The sequence below is a fragment of the Desmodus rotundus genome, chromosome 4, assembly GCF_022682495.2.
Source record: "Desmodus rotundus isolate HL8 chromosome 4, HLdesRot8A.1, whole genome shotgun sequence".
NCBI classification, from domain to species: Eukaryota; Metazoa; Chordata; class Mammalia; order Chiroptera; family Phyllostomidae; genus Desmodus; species Desmodus rotundus.
Genome location: NC_071390.1, coordinates 19,787,510 through 19,802,470, shown reverse-complemented (window position 1 = coordinate 19,802,470; position 14,961 = coordinate 19,787,510). Strand labels below are relative to the sequence as shown.

The following is a 14,961-nucleotide window of genomic DNA, read 5'->3' as shown; positions in this document are numbered from 1 at the left end:
GAAGAGACAGGCCAACATGCTCCCCTCAAAGAGGGCCTGATGGGCTGGGATGCGTACTTCCACAAGTGTTTGATGAAAAAATTTAAAATTGGAAACAATATGTCCAATGTGTGAAAGTCACCTTGTTGGAAGGGCCAAACACAGAGCCCCTTTAGAGCCTGTGAGTTAGGACCACGGGTGTGCTTGGAGTCAGGCGCTTTCTCTGCTTCAAAGGCATCCAGGGATGCGTGCCTGACGGATGCCTTCCGCAGCCACTGTCCCCTTCCCCCATCACGGGTCAGCGGCATTCCCACATCTGTGCTACTTGCAGCTGCCCTTAACTGTGTTGACATTTCAATCACAGTAAGTGGGCACTGCACCCTGGAGTGACCCTTGACGGTCATGGACAAATGATAAGGGCTCATTCATTCTCTTTTCATTCATTGGTTTGTTCATTCATCATTCAAACAAACGTTGCCTGAGCAAAGCAGTCTGACCACCCAGGTCTTACAAGTCTGCTAAATGCCTTCAGCCCTTCCTAGTGGGTACTCTTCACAGGGTCCTGTCTTCACCCCCATCCCATTCTGATCCTTCTCTGGCCCCAAAGCAATCTGGCACCAGTTCTTTCCTGCCCACGATAGAGCTCGCCAATTCCAAACCTGCACCATTCCTTGTCAAGAGAACCAGGGCTTTACCTGGGCACCACTGAGGCCCAAGGAGGGGGCGCCCTGGGGGCTTCTCAGGCATTCCCAGCTGGGCTTAGCCCTGGGTACTGCAGGAGGCTGCCTGAGGGCTGCTGGGATGCCAGTGGAGAGGGACAGAGGAAAACACTGCCCAGGGCTAAAACCCAGGGTCATCTCCTAGGTCTTCAGCTAAGACCTCACTGCCCTGAGTGACAGGCCTGGGATAGCAAATAGCCTGCAATCTAGTCCTGAGTGCCCCTGTGCCCACCCTTTCTGGGGAGTCAACTCTTTGCAGCTCTGCAAAGCCCTTGAAACACAGGGGCATCTGCACGACACCATAATGATGGATACATGCCATTGTATGTTGGTCCCTACCCACAGAAGGTGCAGCCCAAGTGACCCCAGAGGTAAACCTAACCTGGGTGATTAGGGTGTGTAAATCCACGTTCATTGGTAATAACAACGCACCACGCGGATGGGAATGTGGATGCCGGGGGGGTTGGGGGAGGGTCTCTGCATACGTGAGGACGTGTAGCTCTGTACCTTATGCTTGATTTTGCTGTGAACCTGAAACTGCTCTAAAAAACCAAAGTAAAAAAATAAAAAGAAAAAGAAAAAAATCCCTAGATGAGGGGCATGGACTCTGGAGGCCCAGGCCTATTTGGCACAGGGCCTTAGCTGCATCACCGCCCTCTGAAACCTGAGGTAGATGCCTCCCTCCCCCCTCTGCCAGGCTCAGGTCAACTCCCTTGTGTTCCTCCACGTGGGACGCGTGGGGGCCGCCTTCATTATATCCACCACCACTTGCACATTCCGGGCCTCCCAGTCATGGGGCCATAGAGAGGGCTGCCTAGATCAGCCTGGCCATACTTCCCGAGGCCCAGGCCACCACGGTGTGGTCGCGCCTCAGAGTTTCCAAGGAAGCCAGAAGGCATGGACTTTGCAGGGGGCTCTGCCTCATATGTCCTCCCCGCTTTTCTCAGCCTCTGGGGGAGCATTTTCAGGAACACCCCCAGTTTCTGCCAAGAAGCACCAGCCCGAGCCCCAGGTGTTCTTCTGCAGAGCCCAAGCGGAGGTCACAGGACAGGCAGAGACTTGCTGGGGGGCTGAACGGTGGCTGAGGTGCCTAATGCTGTGCACCTCACACTGCCCAGGTGCCCCACGGATGTCCCATGTCTCTGAGTCCTTCCCACCTCAAAATCTTTGCTGCACCAGAAACTTCCGGGGAGCCTGGGTTGCATTATCAGCTGACTGTGAGCATCTCCCCACCACCCCAGGGCAGCAACTTCGGATCCTGCTGTATCCCCAAGACTTGGGGCTGAGACCCTCATCATCTTCAAGGCCTGGTGGTCCCCGCCAACCTTGCCTGAGAATACTGGCTTGGGCTCCTTCCACTCCAGCCTTAAAATGTGCAAAGCTGGGCTGTATGGCCTTAAGCCTCCGGTCACTCACTGCTGGCTTGGCCGTGGGCACCTTCACTGAGCCAAGATGGACAGGCTCGAATACCGCCCAGGTGGGCATGGGCAAACATGAGCAGAAGTGTCTGCCCCAGCTCCATGCAGGCCTCCTGGGCGCTTTGGCACGTGTCTCAGTCGGGCCTCTGGGGGAGGCCGCCCCGGGGCTGCTGACAGGCCCCTGCCAGATGCCAGCAGCTCAGACGTCAGTTCCTGCAACCGGGGCTCCTGACCGAAGTTGCTGCTGCTCCAGCAAGGGACAACTCGAGCCTGAGCCCTGGGGTGTGACCCAGCTGGCCAGAGAGCTCAGGCGTCAGCCAGCCCTGTGGGCCTGCCAGGCTCACCTCCAGTGCGCATGGAGTCCTCTTTCCTGCGGAGGCTGAGAGTGTGTGGGTGTGTGGGGGGGAGTGTGGGCACGGCTATGTATTCCTGAGGACGGGGGAGGAGGCTTATGCCCCTGTACATACCCACACATGCCTGGAACAGAGGTATGTCTGCATTTGTTATATGTGATGATTATGACCAGACACTGAGAAGGGCACTCGGGGACTAGGGCTTGTTTTACATGCAACACTGTATTTAATCTTTAATAATCTTGTGAACTAAGTGTTACTGTCACCATCATTCCCATCTTACAGAGGAGGAAACTAAGGCAGAGATAGATGACAAGTAGGAAGAGGCAGCGCCGGACTTTCAACCCAAGCAGTCCGGCTGCAGGGCCCGGAGTCTTAACCAGCAGAGAAGTGGACAAGGCATGTATCTGCTGCGCGCAGGAGGGTAAGGCGATTCCTTGAGAACGTGTGTTCCAGAATATTGATACTTTATATGTGTGCCTGTCTGTGAGTGGGCATGTCCACGGCGCTGGGCATGTGCTGTATGTGTGTGTGCTGTGAGCAGAGATGCAGGGCTGTGTGAGCCTGAGTGTGTGTGTGTAGATGTGGGTCAGGGTCCTCTGGAGGTGGAGGGGAAACGTTAGGAATCTGCAGGGAGAACAATTCAAATTCAGGCCCTGGCTCGCTACTTCCTAGCTGTGTGATTACGGACAAATTACTAAACTTCTCTCAGCCTCAGTCTCCACTGTCTGGTAAGGGAGTAGTTAATGAAGCCGGCCGTGTGGAAGGGAATAAAGAAGACACAAGTAGCTTAGCTTGGGGCCTCGCACAGAGCAGAGCTCAAAACCCTTGCAGTACTGTCAGCGTGGCGTGGCTGGTATTCTCCTGGACTCAGAGTCAGCATCCACGGGTGGCCAGCTGCTGTCTGCGCCTGAGGCCAGTGTCAGGAGTCCTCGTGCTGCTCGGTGAGCTGCCCTGGGTGTGCACGTGCCCCCGCAGTCCCTCTAACCTCTGGCTGTGGGGCTGCCTTCAGGGGCTCCAGGAGCACGGAAGTCACTGCCGTTGCAGCATGGCTTGCTCTTTCCTCGGCCGATACATGGCAGCAAAGCATGCTGGGAAATGGGGCCCCCGGGGAGACATCCCTGGGATTTCCCTCCTTGCCCAAGGTGTCTCAGAGCCATCCTCAGCCTGGCTCCTGTCCTTCTGCTCAGACAGCTCCCCCAGGCAGAGGTTCTGCAGCACCCCCCTCCTGTCCTAACCTCCTACGGGAAGCCCTTCCGAACTGACCTTCTCCAAATCCAACAGGGCCCAGACAGTCAGCCCCACGACTCACATCTGCTTGCGCCCTCTGGGAACTAGTCCTGTGGAGACGGTAAGTACCCTCCACGCCTACTCTTTCTCTAGGGCAGAACTGAGCAGCCTGGCAGATGAGGAGACCGAGGAGGCCCAGGGCCTAAGTTCTGGAGCCAAAGCCCTGAGTCTGAACCCCATCCCTGCCACTTCCGTGCTCTGTGGCCCCTGGAAAGTGGCTGAACCTTTCTGAGCCTTGGTGTTTTACTTTATTATTTTTTTAATCCATAAGACGGGGAGACTACTTTCTACATTGCAGGGTAGTATGAGTGTTGGAGGAGACAAAGAACAGCGAGTGCGCGCAGTCCGGTAGGCAGCAGACGCCCACTGCAGGAAAGCTGTGTGCTTTGCCGAATGAAGGACTGAACTCAGAGGATGTGGGGGGCTCGGTGGGGTCCAGAGGATGAGTGACCCAGGTGGGTCTTGTGGGTGCCCAGAGACCAGCCTGAGTCACGTCTTTCACTTTTCACGTCCCCAGGATGATGGGTCCAAACACCAAGCTGGCCTCTGCTGGCCTGCCCATCTCTGTTCTTGGGAAAGGCGATTCAGTGAGGCTTGCTAAAGGAGTTGGCTCTGAGCTGATGAGGGGCCACCCCTGTGCCCAGGGAGAGGTAGCTGTTTCCTGACTGGCAGCCAGACCTGGCTGGCCTTTTCCTGAGAAGTCATCCTGGTTTCTAGGCGTAAGGGGAGCATGTTCTTTTTTGGGGGGAGGGATTTGGTAGAGTAGGTTGGTGGGTAACCCTCAAGGGGCTGAGCTTGCTGGGAGATCCCTCAGCACAGCCCTGCACCCTGGCCTGGCAGCCACGCTATAGCAGGTCTTCCCACCTGGGCTGCCTGTATGCTGGGATGCCCCCCGAGACAGGGCAGGAGAGGGGCTACCTTGTCTATTCCTTTGACTGGGAAATGGTGGTAAGGGAACCCTGAGAGAGGGGCCTACTCTGCTGGACATGCAGGAGAAACCTTAATTGTGGGGTCTGGGCCTGGTTTTGGGGGTTAAGTCCTAGACCGGGGAAGTCATCAGGGAGAATCCCAAACCGGCCAACCCCCTGAAAGCTGCCTCATTCTGGCCTCTCCTCCTGTGAGGGACACGACTCTGCAGTGCCTGAAGAAGGAGGTCATTCAGCCAGGCTGGCTGACAGGCCACGGTCCAGCCCTTTCCAGGAGGCAGAGGCCCAGAAAGAACAGCAGCGTCACCTGTCACAGCAGCCAGCTCTGCTCGCTGGGCCTCAGTAAGAACCCGCTTCACAACGGCCCAGGGGCCAAGGGAAGAGAAGGCAACAATGGGGCAGCCTGCCCAGCACCCCCACCTCAGGTACAGAAGAGAGACCCACCCAGCCCCAAGAGAAAAAAGCTCAGGCTGGGAAGCCAGACCCTCTCTGTCCAGGCTGAGCATAATCTCCAGTTGTTTGGCCAATGTCAAAGCCCCCTCAGATTGACTCTCATTAGGGCTTCCGAGTTAGGGCTTCCCCATATGGACATAGGTGTAAGGATGGGAAGGGTAGACACTGACAGAGAGAGACAGAGAGAAGAGGAAGGAGAAAGAGGATGAATGACCTGCGTGATGGGCTGAGGGCCTTAGTCTCTCCAGGAGGGGGCTGAGTCTGGCCGAGGGTGGCAGGAAGTGATGGGCACTCCCAGGCCATTGCTGTCCCCTGGGTGACCAGGCCACAATGGCCTCCTTAATGAGAGAGGATAATGAGCTCATTAGGGCCAGAGGAGACCAGCTGCACACAATTACGACGTGAATAAAGTCTTCTGAGGTCACAGCTCAGCCTAGAACAAAGAAGCTGGTGGGGGCGGAGGACACTGCCCCCCATCCCTCTGAAACCCCGCCCCCACTTTGTCCTTTGAGGTGCTGTCCTCCTTGAAGCCTTCCCTGACTTCCTGTACCCTCCTGGCCCTGCTCACCCCAGGATTCAGCCCACAGGCGTTTCTTAGCCCCTCCTCCAGAGAGAGACCTCAGTTCTATCCTGGCTTCACCTTGTACTAGCTGGGTGACCTGGGACAGTCACTGGCCCTCCTCGAGCCTCTGTCATACCTGTCATACCAGGACAGGATGATCTGCCTACAGAGTTGCCTGACGTCAGGGACTATGGTGTTCTCAGTAACCAAGTATTCACTGAGCCCGTGGTACATGCCAGGCAAGGGGACACCGCAGAGGACACACAGGACTCAGGCACCCCACCCCCACCCCCTGAGGGCACACAGGCAGGGTGCAGTCACGACCTGTGCACTGGCACTGAGGCCAGCAGGCGAGAGCCAGCTTCCACCCACAGCTCTGGGCACCAACCCAGAGGGTATCAAACAGGACGAGAGCCCAAATCTGGAGTCTGGGAGAACTCAGCAGCCTTTAGGTGACTTCCCAGCCATGCCATTTCTTTCCCTCCAGGCCCTCCTCCACGTGCTTTGTGGAGGCTACTGTGCGCCCAGGCCTCTGAGGAGGGCTTGGTGTCCAGTGGCGGGGGGGCCAGGGGGTTGGGGGAGAAGAGGTGGAGCTGGGACAAGTAGAGGCACAGTCCCAGGCCTCAAACACCTGCCTCCCTGCATGAGGTTTGCCTTGCCTTGGCTCAGGCCTTGACCCCTTGGGAAGTTATACATCCAGGCATTCCCACGACCTTTCCTTGGAGCGGTCTGGAGAGGATGGAGTGGGAATGTGTGAGCACCAGAGGGCAGAGGAGGGGAGATGCTGAGAGGAAGAAGAGGGCTGATGGGGGCCTGGCCAGGTACATGTTACCAGTGCTGGCCACACCACACACCTGGCCCAAGGCTGGGCCCTAAGGGAGTACTTCTGCCCTGGACCCAGCCTGACCCTGTTCCATGACCTTGGGGCAAATCCGAGGCTTCTACCTGAGAGGGCTCACAGACACTGGAACTGTGGGCGGCCTGTGGCACACTGTGCCTTTAAGAACAACGAAAGGCGGCCCACCCTCGGCCAGGCCTCCCCTGGTCAGGAGGCTCTGTCACCGAGCTTCTTGCCAAGACACACTCCAGCTCACAGCATGTGGCCTCCATGGTCCAACGCAAACAGGAGTGGGTGAGAGGCTCCCCCAGTCTCTCCTGATACACCTCCACAGTCCCCGACCTTCCTGCCTGACCTGTTCTTCTGGTCCCACATTTGGCACCTGCCTTCCTCTCTGTCACTCATGGCCTCCCCTTCCCCCAGATGGGGCTCTCAGGCCACCAAGGCCCCAGAACCTCCCCTGGGCGCCTGAGGCCTGGATTCCAAGACCATTAGCACAGGCTGCTACGTCACAGTTTGGAAGGCTCCGTGGAGTCCATGGCAGGAAGACAGCAAGAACTGGGCTGCTGCCACCCCTTCCCCTCCCCTGCTCCGGCCTGCCCACCGCACTGGATAGGCCCAGAAGCCCAGTGCTGGGCCTGAGCAGGCTGAGGCCATGGGTGAGGCACCCAGGAGAAGGGGCACGTGACAGAACAACAGGTTGAAGAGAATTACAGTTTTAAGCAAGGGCTCTAGAGCCAGGATGCCTGGGTTTAAATCCCAGCTCTGCTACTTACTAGATGCATGGATTTGGTCAACAGCCTTAATTTCCTCGCCTGTAAAAAGGACCTAGAGTAGTAACTACCTCACAGAGCGTTATAAGGGCTAGATGAGTTAACCCAGGAAAAGCATTCATAATACGACCTGCTTCCTAGCGAGGCACACCAAAGAGCTGTTATTGAAGTTTGAGTGCGTGCACAGTTATTTTAAAGAAGGAGCCAACACCTCCGTGCCGCTCAGTGACTGGTGCCAGGGCTGGATGAGGAGGTCTTGGGTGCCTGGAGTCTCAGGGAGACAGAGCCTCTTGGTGTCACTGTCATTTGGCCCTGACCTTGGAAGGTCTCTACTCCAAACTGTGGGTCTGGTTCTGTGCCCATCACGGGTGGGCCTCGGGGGCAGGATGCAGTCTCTAATACAAGATGGCACGAGGCCTGTCAGGAAGTGCAGGGTGGGGAGACCCCGACAGCCCCAGGCCGCAGACACAGTGGTTGTTGACGCAACGTTTGCTGAAGGAACTGCTGACGTGAAAGATGAAACTGAGCGGTCAGGTCAGGGAAGAATTCTCAGAGGAGAGGAGACCTGCACCAAACCTCAGCTCAAACCCTGAGGGGAGGGGAGGGGAGAAGGGAGAGGGGAGGACAACTGGCGGGAGGGCCAGGTAGAACGGTGGGAACACATGTGGCTCTGCCCAGTAATGCTCACGATGCTTCATGGTGGCGATATTTCCAGATGAAAGTGAGGGGGGCACTCGCCTCCACCTACCCCATTAGAGAGCAGACCACAGGGGCGTGAGCCTGTGGCCACAGATTCCTTAACAAAGGTGGCTCAGGAGGGAGAGAAGATGCGAAATGGTATTTTCAAACATGACTGTAAAAGATGGAAATGGTGGGTGAGACGTGGCTACACAGGGCGAGGCATGGGAAGATGGATGGCATTGATGGAGGGCAGGTGATTGGGGCTTGTGAAAGAACAGAGACAAGGAGGGGTAAGTCTCCAAGAAGCACATCAGCAAGGTCAAAGTCCCATAAAGTGGACCCTTGAAGAAATGCCCAGGGTAGCAAAGGGCATTTCCCCTGGTGTTCCGGGCAAAAGGAAGAGGGAAGTCGACAGATACCTCGAGGGCTGTGCTGTGAGGGGAAGGGGATCTGCTGGACTCCCGTTCGGGGCTGGAGGCTCGCTCTCAGAAGTGGGTGGTCAGGCTGGAACATGCCCGCTGGGAGGGCAGTGGCAAACAGACCCAGGGCAGAGGCGGAGGGGGCATCGATGGGCCCCTTGCAGGCTCTCATTGGCGGGCTGTGTGCAAAGGTCTAGAGAACACTTGACAAGGGCCTGCCGGGCTGGGGAGGCACAGACAGGAGCAAGGCCGGAGGCAGCCACCTCAATGCTGGTCTGGATCATGTGATACATGGGCTCCCTAGGGAAGTGGGAGAGCCTGGAAAGCAGTTAGCCCTGCTGGACAGAAAGACTCCACAGGAAGGAAGGGGCCAGGGCCAGGCCACACTGGATGCTGATAAGGAGTGAATGCGGGCTGTCTGGGAGACGCTGCTGGCTGACCACACCCACAGAGGGCAGGACGACTCACTGGTCACAACCTAGAGCAGGGGTTCTGCCAGGACCCGGCCTGCTGGGTGTTCTAATCAGTCCCAGGATGAGGAGAGCAGTGCCGTGGGGTGACATCATCTCATTTAGCAAAAGCAGGGCCAGGATCAGGGGCCAAAAGAGAAGGTCTGAACAGATGGTAACAACAGGTCAGATCCAACCATGAAAAGTAGTGAATGGAGAGATGAAAGGACGTGGCTTAGCAGAGATCTCATGATTTACTGTCCAAACTTTCTGGAATAAATGGGGGTTGCCAAAATACCAGGTACCACCTGGGCATGTCCTGGGCAATCAGGTGGTATGGGTCACCCTACCTGGCAGCAAGGATGAGAAGGTTCCTGGAGTTTGGGGGACTGGAAGTCCAGTAAGTTGTCCCCAAGTCTATGAAGTTTGGGCTGCTTCAGGAAATGCCTGCACTGGGCGACTCACCCAAGGCACCTGGCTAAGAAGGGGAAGCGTCAGGACCAGAGCCCAGGTCTGACTCCTGGTACCACATCCACACAGCTTCCCTTAAAAATGACTCCAGCTGCCTGTACCTTTGCCGAAAGAGACCAACACTGCCTGCTCATTCTATTAGGTCCCCAAATTTCCATCTGACAGAGGAGTCGGGAAACCAGTTCCTTCACCCGCTGCTCCTCTGTTCCAAAGCAGACCCGATTCCCCTGACTTGCCCACCTCTCGAGGGCAGGGGGCTGGCGGGTGGCTTCAGGCCCCCTCTCCAGGCTGCCTCTCCCTCACCCTGAGCGCATGAGGCAGGGCGAGGCAGTGGCACCCCGGCTGACAGTTTTCTGGCACAGTATGTTCCCCAAGAGCTTTGCCAGGAGAGAGTGACTTTGGATCAGCATTTCTCAAACCTCAGTTGTTTCCACACCACACATGACTTTTGCCATATCCTTGAACTACATACGCTGTGGTTCACATAGTAAATACATATTTAAAGCAATCCACTTTTTTCCTTAACTTCAAGAAAATAATTTGTTTAGGAAACTCCAGATTGCCACCATGAATAAACAGCCAGGACCACCGGCCCCAACCATAAAATTGTAGAGAACAAAGCAATGGAGTCCATTCGAGCTGTGCAATGGAAGAGCCGTGCCTCCGGGCAGCTCCCTCTTTGCTGCAAAGGGAGGTTTATTAGAGAGGGGTCGGAGATAGCTGACCATCACACTGAGATGCATCAGAAGCCTTGGAAGGGAACTATAACAGGACACTTTTTTCACTGAGTGTTGCACAAGTATTTAACACTGCTTCTCCATGCCATCCAAAGTCACCCTGTGTACCATAGTGTTACATGGGCTACATATTTAGGAAACCAGCCTTGGACTAGAGTGGTACTTGGCCATTCAAAGTGGTTAAAGAAAGAGAAGGAAGTGTCCTCATTAGTGAGATGACAACATTAAACAGCACATGCTAACCAGGCTGTTATGAGAGATCAAAGAGGGAAGAGCCCAGCATCATGTCTGGTGCCTTATATTTCCAGCCTGGAGAAGAGAGCTGAGGGGCCCTCCATAGCTGCGACCAGTCATTTGAAATACACAGTGTTGGCCTGTCTCTTTTAACTAGCTTACTCCATCCAGTGCCTAAGAAGACACATGTATGGGTTTGATATATTTTTTCCTGTTTCTTTCTTTGCTAAAAACAGAGACTTCTTGGCCCCAGAATCAAGTTGATTGCAACAGAAAGCCTTAGGCTGACAACCGTCCCCTCCCTTCCAGCTGAGTTCAGCCCCTCTTCAATTGGGGCAAAAATAAAACGGGGGCAATTTCAACTTTAAAGACTATCTTCATAAACAAAACAAACCCACCCCACAATTTGTCCAGGGTATTCCTCCCTCCAAACCCTCCTTATTTAATTCCTGGGGAATTTTAAATAGAGGCCTTACAAAATCCAGCACCGCCTGACGTCAACGGGCCTCTGACAACGTGGATTCTTCCAGGCGGTGTGGGGAGCAGCCACCACGGCTGCTGATGCTTTTCCAGGCTCCTTTCCCACTTGGAATTTGGGAGCCACTGGCGTCACCCCAGGAGACTGCGGGAGCAGGGTCACCTGGAATGTCCTGCAACTATGTTTCCCGAACCTAAGGCATTACAGAGTACCAGATGTCCAACTGGTCTACCTAACTAGCACCTGTACTAGTGTTCTTATTTTCATTTAAAGATTTTGTTTATTTATTTTTAGACAGAGGGGAAGGGAGGGATAAAGAGAGGGAGAGAAACATCAATGTGTGGTTGCCTTTTGCACGCCCCCTACTGGGGACCTGGCCTGCAACCCAGGCATGTCCCCTGACTGGGAATCGAACCAGCGACCCTTTGGTTCACAGGCCGGCACTCAGTCCACTGAGCCACACCAGCCAGGGCCTAGTGTTTTTATTTTTTTTAAATATCTTAAATACCTTAGTATTTCAAAAAGACATTTTCCTATGCTACAGTAAATGGAAAACCAGTATCCTTTGGCATAAATAGAAGATAACTAGAAGAATACACAAGCTGAAACAATGCTATGTACTTCTGACATGACAGTAGGGCGAAATTGTAGCAAGCCACTATGGCTGGGGCCAGATTTTTCTCCCGGTCGAACAAATAAAAAACATCAGCAAGTGTTAATAACACAAAAGCCCCAAGTGGAGACTTTCTTCACGACCCAGCCTGGAGTGAAAGAGAATTAAAAGAGAAATAACCTTCTCATGATGGGATTCAAGGCCACTTAATGCTGTGTCCACCACACATTTGTGTGACCCACTCGATGGGAAACACTGACCGTGCAGCAGGAGCCTTGGGTTAACAATATGCACGCAGCCCCAGAGTGCAAATCCAAGCAAGCTTCGAGGTCTTGTGCACACCACGTACCCTTCTGAAACTCAGTTTCTTCTGAAAAACGGAAACAAAGCCACCTGCCCTACTTGCCCCTATAGAATTACTCTAAGATAGGAGATGGGAAAAACGCTGTGAAAAGTCTCTGGGTTATAGGTAGATGGAGCTGGCTGGACTATTGTTCTGGGCAATTTCAGAAACCTGATGGACTCCTAACTTCCCCTGCATGCAACTTGCTGCGCAGCCTGGACAGCAGCCCATCCCTGTGTTGTAGAGAAAAGAAAATGACAACTCTCGGTTAACTTTCCCAATAGCCACCTAGATTTCAAAATATTATCCCCACTGGACAGATATGGGAACTGAGGAACAAAATGGCCACACACTGGCTACTCAGTGGCGGAGTGGGATTTGAACACAGCTTTTCATGGGGTCTGGGATGGGGGGGATGCCCTTCACCTTGCTTTTCTGAGCCCTGCCCCACATGAGCAGGGCTCAGAAGCCCCCAAATGTGATGGACTCTCAGATCCATCAAAGTGCCCGGCCTCATCTTTCAAAGCCACCACCTTTGCAAAGTCCCTGTGACTTCCTGTAGCTGGGATTCTGCTCTCCTGCCCTGTGCTTCCCCAGCGCCCTGACCTCATGTTTGGCTTAGCTGTTGCCCCGCTTGATCAGGAGCTCTCTGAGGACAAAGGCCAAGTCTTGCTCACCTTGGCATCCTGTTCAGCCCCCTGCATGGCTCAATGTTCCGGATAAAGAAGAAGCTCGGTTAGCAGTTATTGAAAATGAAACGCACAGACAGAAGAGCACAAGCCTTCCTCCTCCCCGCCTGGCTTCTCCATCCACTCCACAGTCCCTCTTGCCTCAGTATCTCGAGTCCAGTTCTAGGGGTCAGTGTGGAGTCAGTGCTGGGCATTGCCTCTGACTCCCGCCACTCTGGCCCTGGGTACCTGCCCTGCTAGAATCCAGGGCAGCTATTCAGCCCTTGGGCAGTGTTCCCTCCTCCAGCCCCCCAGATGCAGGAGGCACCTGACTCATAGCTCACCTAGAGGGATTTGTGAGCAGACACTGGAGGCCTGGGCAGTTTTGCTGCTTATTGCATAACTTGTGGGAGATAACCCAGGAAGCGGATACTCCCATCCGCCAGCTCTCTCAGTCTGCTCCTACACCTGACCGGGCCATTTTCATGTGGGCCTCTCCCCTCACAGGAATGAAAGCTCAAGCTCAGGGAGGTCCCCCAGGCCAAGCCCCATGGACAAGCCTGCACCATGGGTGGGGCTCTTAGAGGAATGTAGAGAGATGGGCAGCCCCTCCCCAAGCTCATTCAAAGCACCCTTACCAGCCCCAGGCCTCCACAGGGGCCAGGTGCCCTGGCTCCTCCCACAGGAAACACGAAGCCCTCCCTTTGGTGGGTGCAGCTTAGAGCTCTGGACCCATAGAGAGCCCCAGGAACCCGCTGCCCCCAAACCCCACAGGGTGGGTGGGGAGAGTGCTATGCCAAAAACAGCTTCCCCGCCACGATGCCCCACTCAGGGCCTAGGGACCTGCAGAGGATGGCCCAGCAGCCGCAGAGCCTGCAGGGAGGGACGCTCTGGGCCTCAGCTTTCTCATCTGTAAAATGGACGCCGCACTGCTTGTGCTTTGCAGGGCAGTGGTAGTGATTACAGGGACAATGGGGCGTGGCATGCTGCCTGATACATCCCTTCCTTGCCTTTCCCATCATTTCTAGTATTAAAAGTCTCCAGAAAATAGCAAATGGGCCTAACTTGAGCCCTGACTACCCTGACTCTGAAATAACCATCCCGAAGGCCCTGCTGGGTTGTGGCGGTTTAAGCACAGGCTCTCTCTCCGAGCTTTTCCTGTCCCGTTTCCCCTTCTGTGTCTCCTGCCTCTGGACACCATCTTGTCTTCCCAGTTCCTAACTGCCGATCTGGTGCAGATCCCATCCCAGTCCACACTCAGACCAGATCCAAAGGCCTCATTCTAGACTTACCCCAGCTACAGTAATTGGTCAGGCAGTGTGACTGACACCCATGAATACCAATCGATGATGGAGCTCTTTCTATCTCTACCCTATCAATCTCTGGTGCCTAGCATTTCCAAGACCCAGAGAAAAGGGGTCTGCAGAGAGTCACCACCCTGGCCCAAAACACATCATCAGCCGCCGTGAGATCAGAAGCAAGTAACTGCCTACTTCGCCAGGAGACTCAGCTCCGTAACATGGATATCAAGTCTTCCTTTTTTGGCTCTGTGTCCTGGTGCCTGGCACAGAGCAGGAGATAAAAGGTGGGGGCTGCAGGAATGCCTGGTCTCCAGCTCCTGAGTACACACACACCTGTTTGCTTGGTTTGGTTTTCTCCACTCTGAACCAGGCCCAGCCTTTGATCAACACCCACTGTGATCAGCAGGAAGATCCTGGCGGCTGAGGGCAGAGAGATGGGACAGGAAGCTGGGAAGCCACTGATGGATCTTCCTGCTCTCCAATGCCCTCCTCCCGCCCTCCATGGGATCATCCCACCCTGACTCAGCCCTTGGGAGGAGACACTCTATTCTAGAAGTCGTTCTAAGGTGGGGAGGCCTGAAGAGAGTAAGACAACAGATGTCTGGGAGTGGAGGTGGGCCATGACCGCCCAAGGCACCCCAGCTGTGTTCCAGACAGGCCATAACTTTGCTCCCCAAGAAGTGAGCAATATCGCCATTGGCTCCCCAGCTCAGGCCTGTCCATTAGATGCGTCTCCATCCCCCTCTGTCCTGGTCTCTGGATCAGAGTTGCATCCAGGCTCTGACCCCATCCAGGGCCCCCAACCCTGAAATCACTTCTAGAATGAAGTTTCTCCTCCACGGGCTCTGAGGTGGTGAGGTGGCCCCACAGGGGCTGAGAGATGGGGGTATGGAAGGCACGCGAGGCCCTTGGGATCCAGATCCTCCTCCAAGCTGCCCCAGCAGTGCTGACAGGTTGCTCTGGCCCCATCAAAAGTGGGAGCCCTTTAAGTTCAAAGAGGTGGGTGAACTTGTGTCTGGCTGTGTAGTGAGTCCAGGGCACAGGGCTGGGCTCAGAAGCAGAAGATAGGGTTAAACACTCATCAGGGAGGCACTGGGGCAGGAGCTCTGGATGTCCACTCTCCCCATGCAAAGCCCCAATGATGAGGCCAACATCCTTCTTCTTCTCCAAGGAACAGTTAAAACCCCCTGCTTTGTTGGCCAGGAGAGCGAGGCGTTGGCCAGCCCTGGTCCTGCAACCATTGCCAATGCCGGGGG

The 14,961-nt window shown here is 55.0% G+C and overlaps 1 protein-coding gene across 6 annotated transcripts in view; it reads right to left on the bottom strand.

The window, feature by feature from the left end:
* The window catches only part of SH3PXD2A (SH3 and PX domains 2A), a 227,841-nt gene that overhangs the window by 29,500 nt on the left and 183,380 nt on the right, over positions 1–14,961 (bottom strand). Inside the window, exon 1 of one of the 6 annotated variants that reach the window (XM_053922099.2) lies at positions 5,353–5,518. The exons of the other annotated variants lie outside the window; for them this stretch is intronic. Within the exon in view, the coding sequence (XP_053778074.1) occupies positions 5,353–5,503 (151 nt within the window). The 5' untranslated portion in view covers positions 5,504–5,518. Of the gene's footprint in view, positions 1–5,352; positions 5,519–14,961 lie in introns of those variants that run through there. 6 annotated transcript variants of the gene reach the window in all.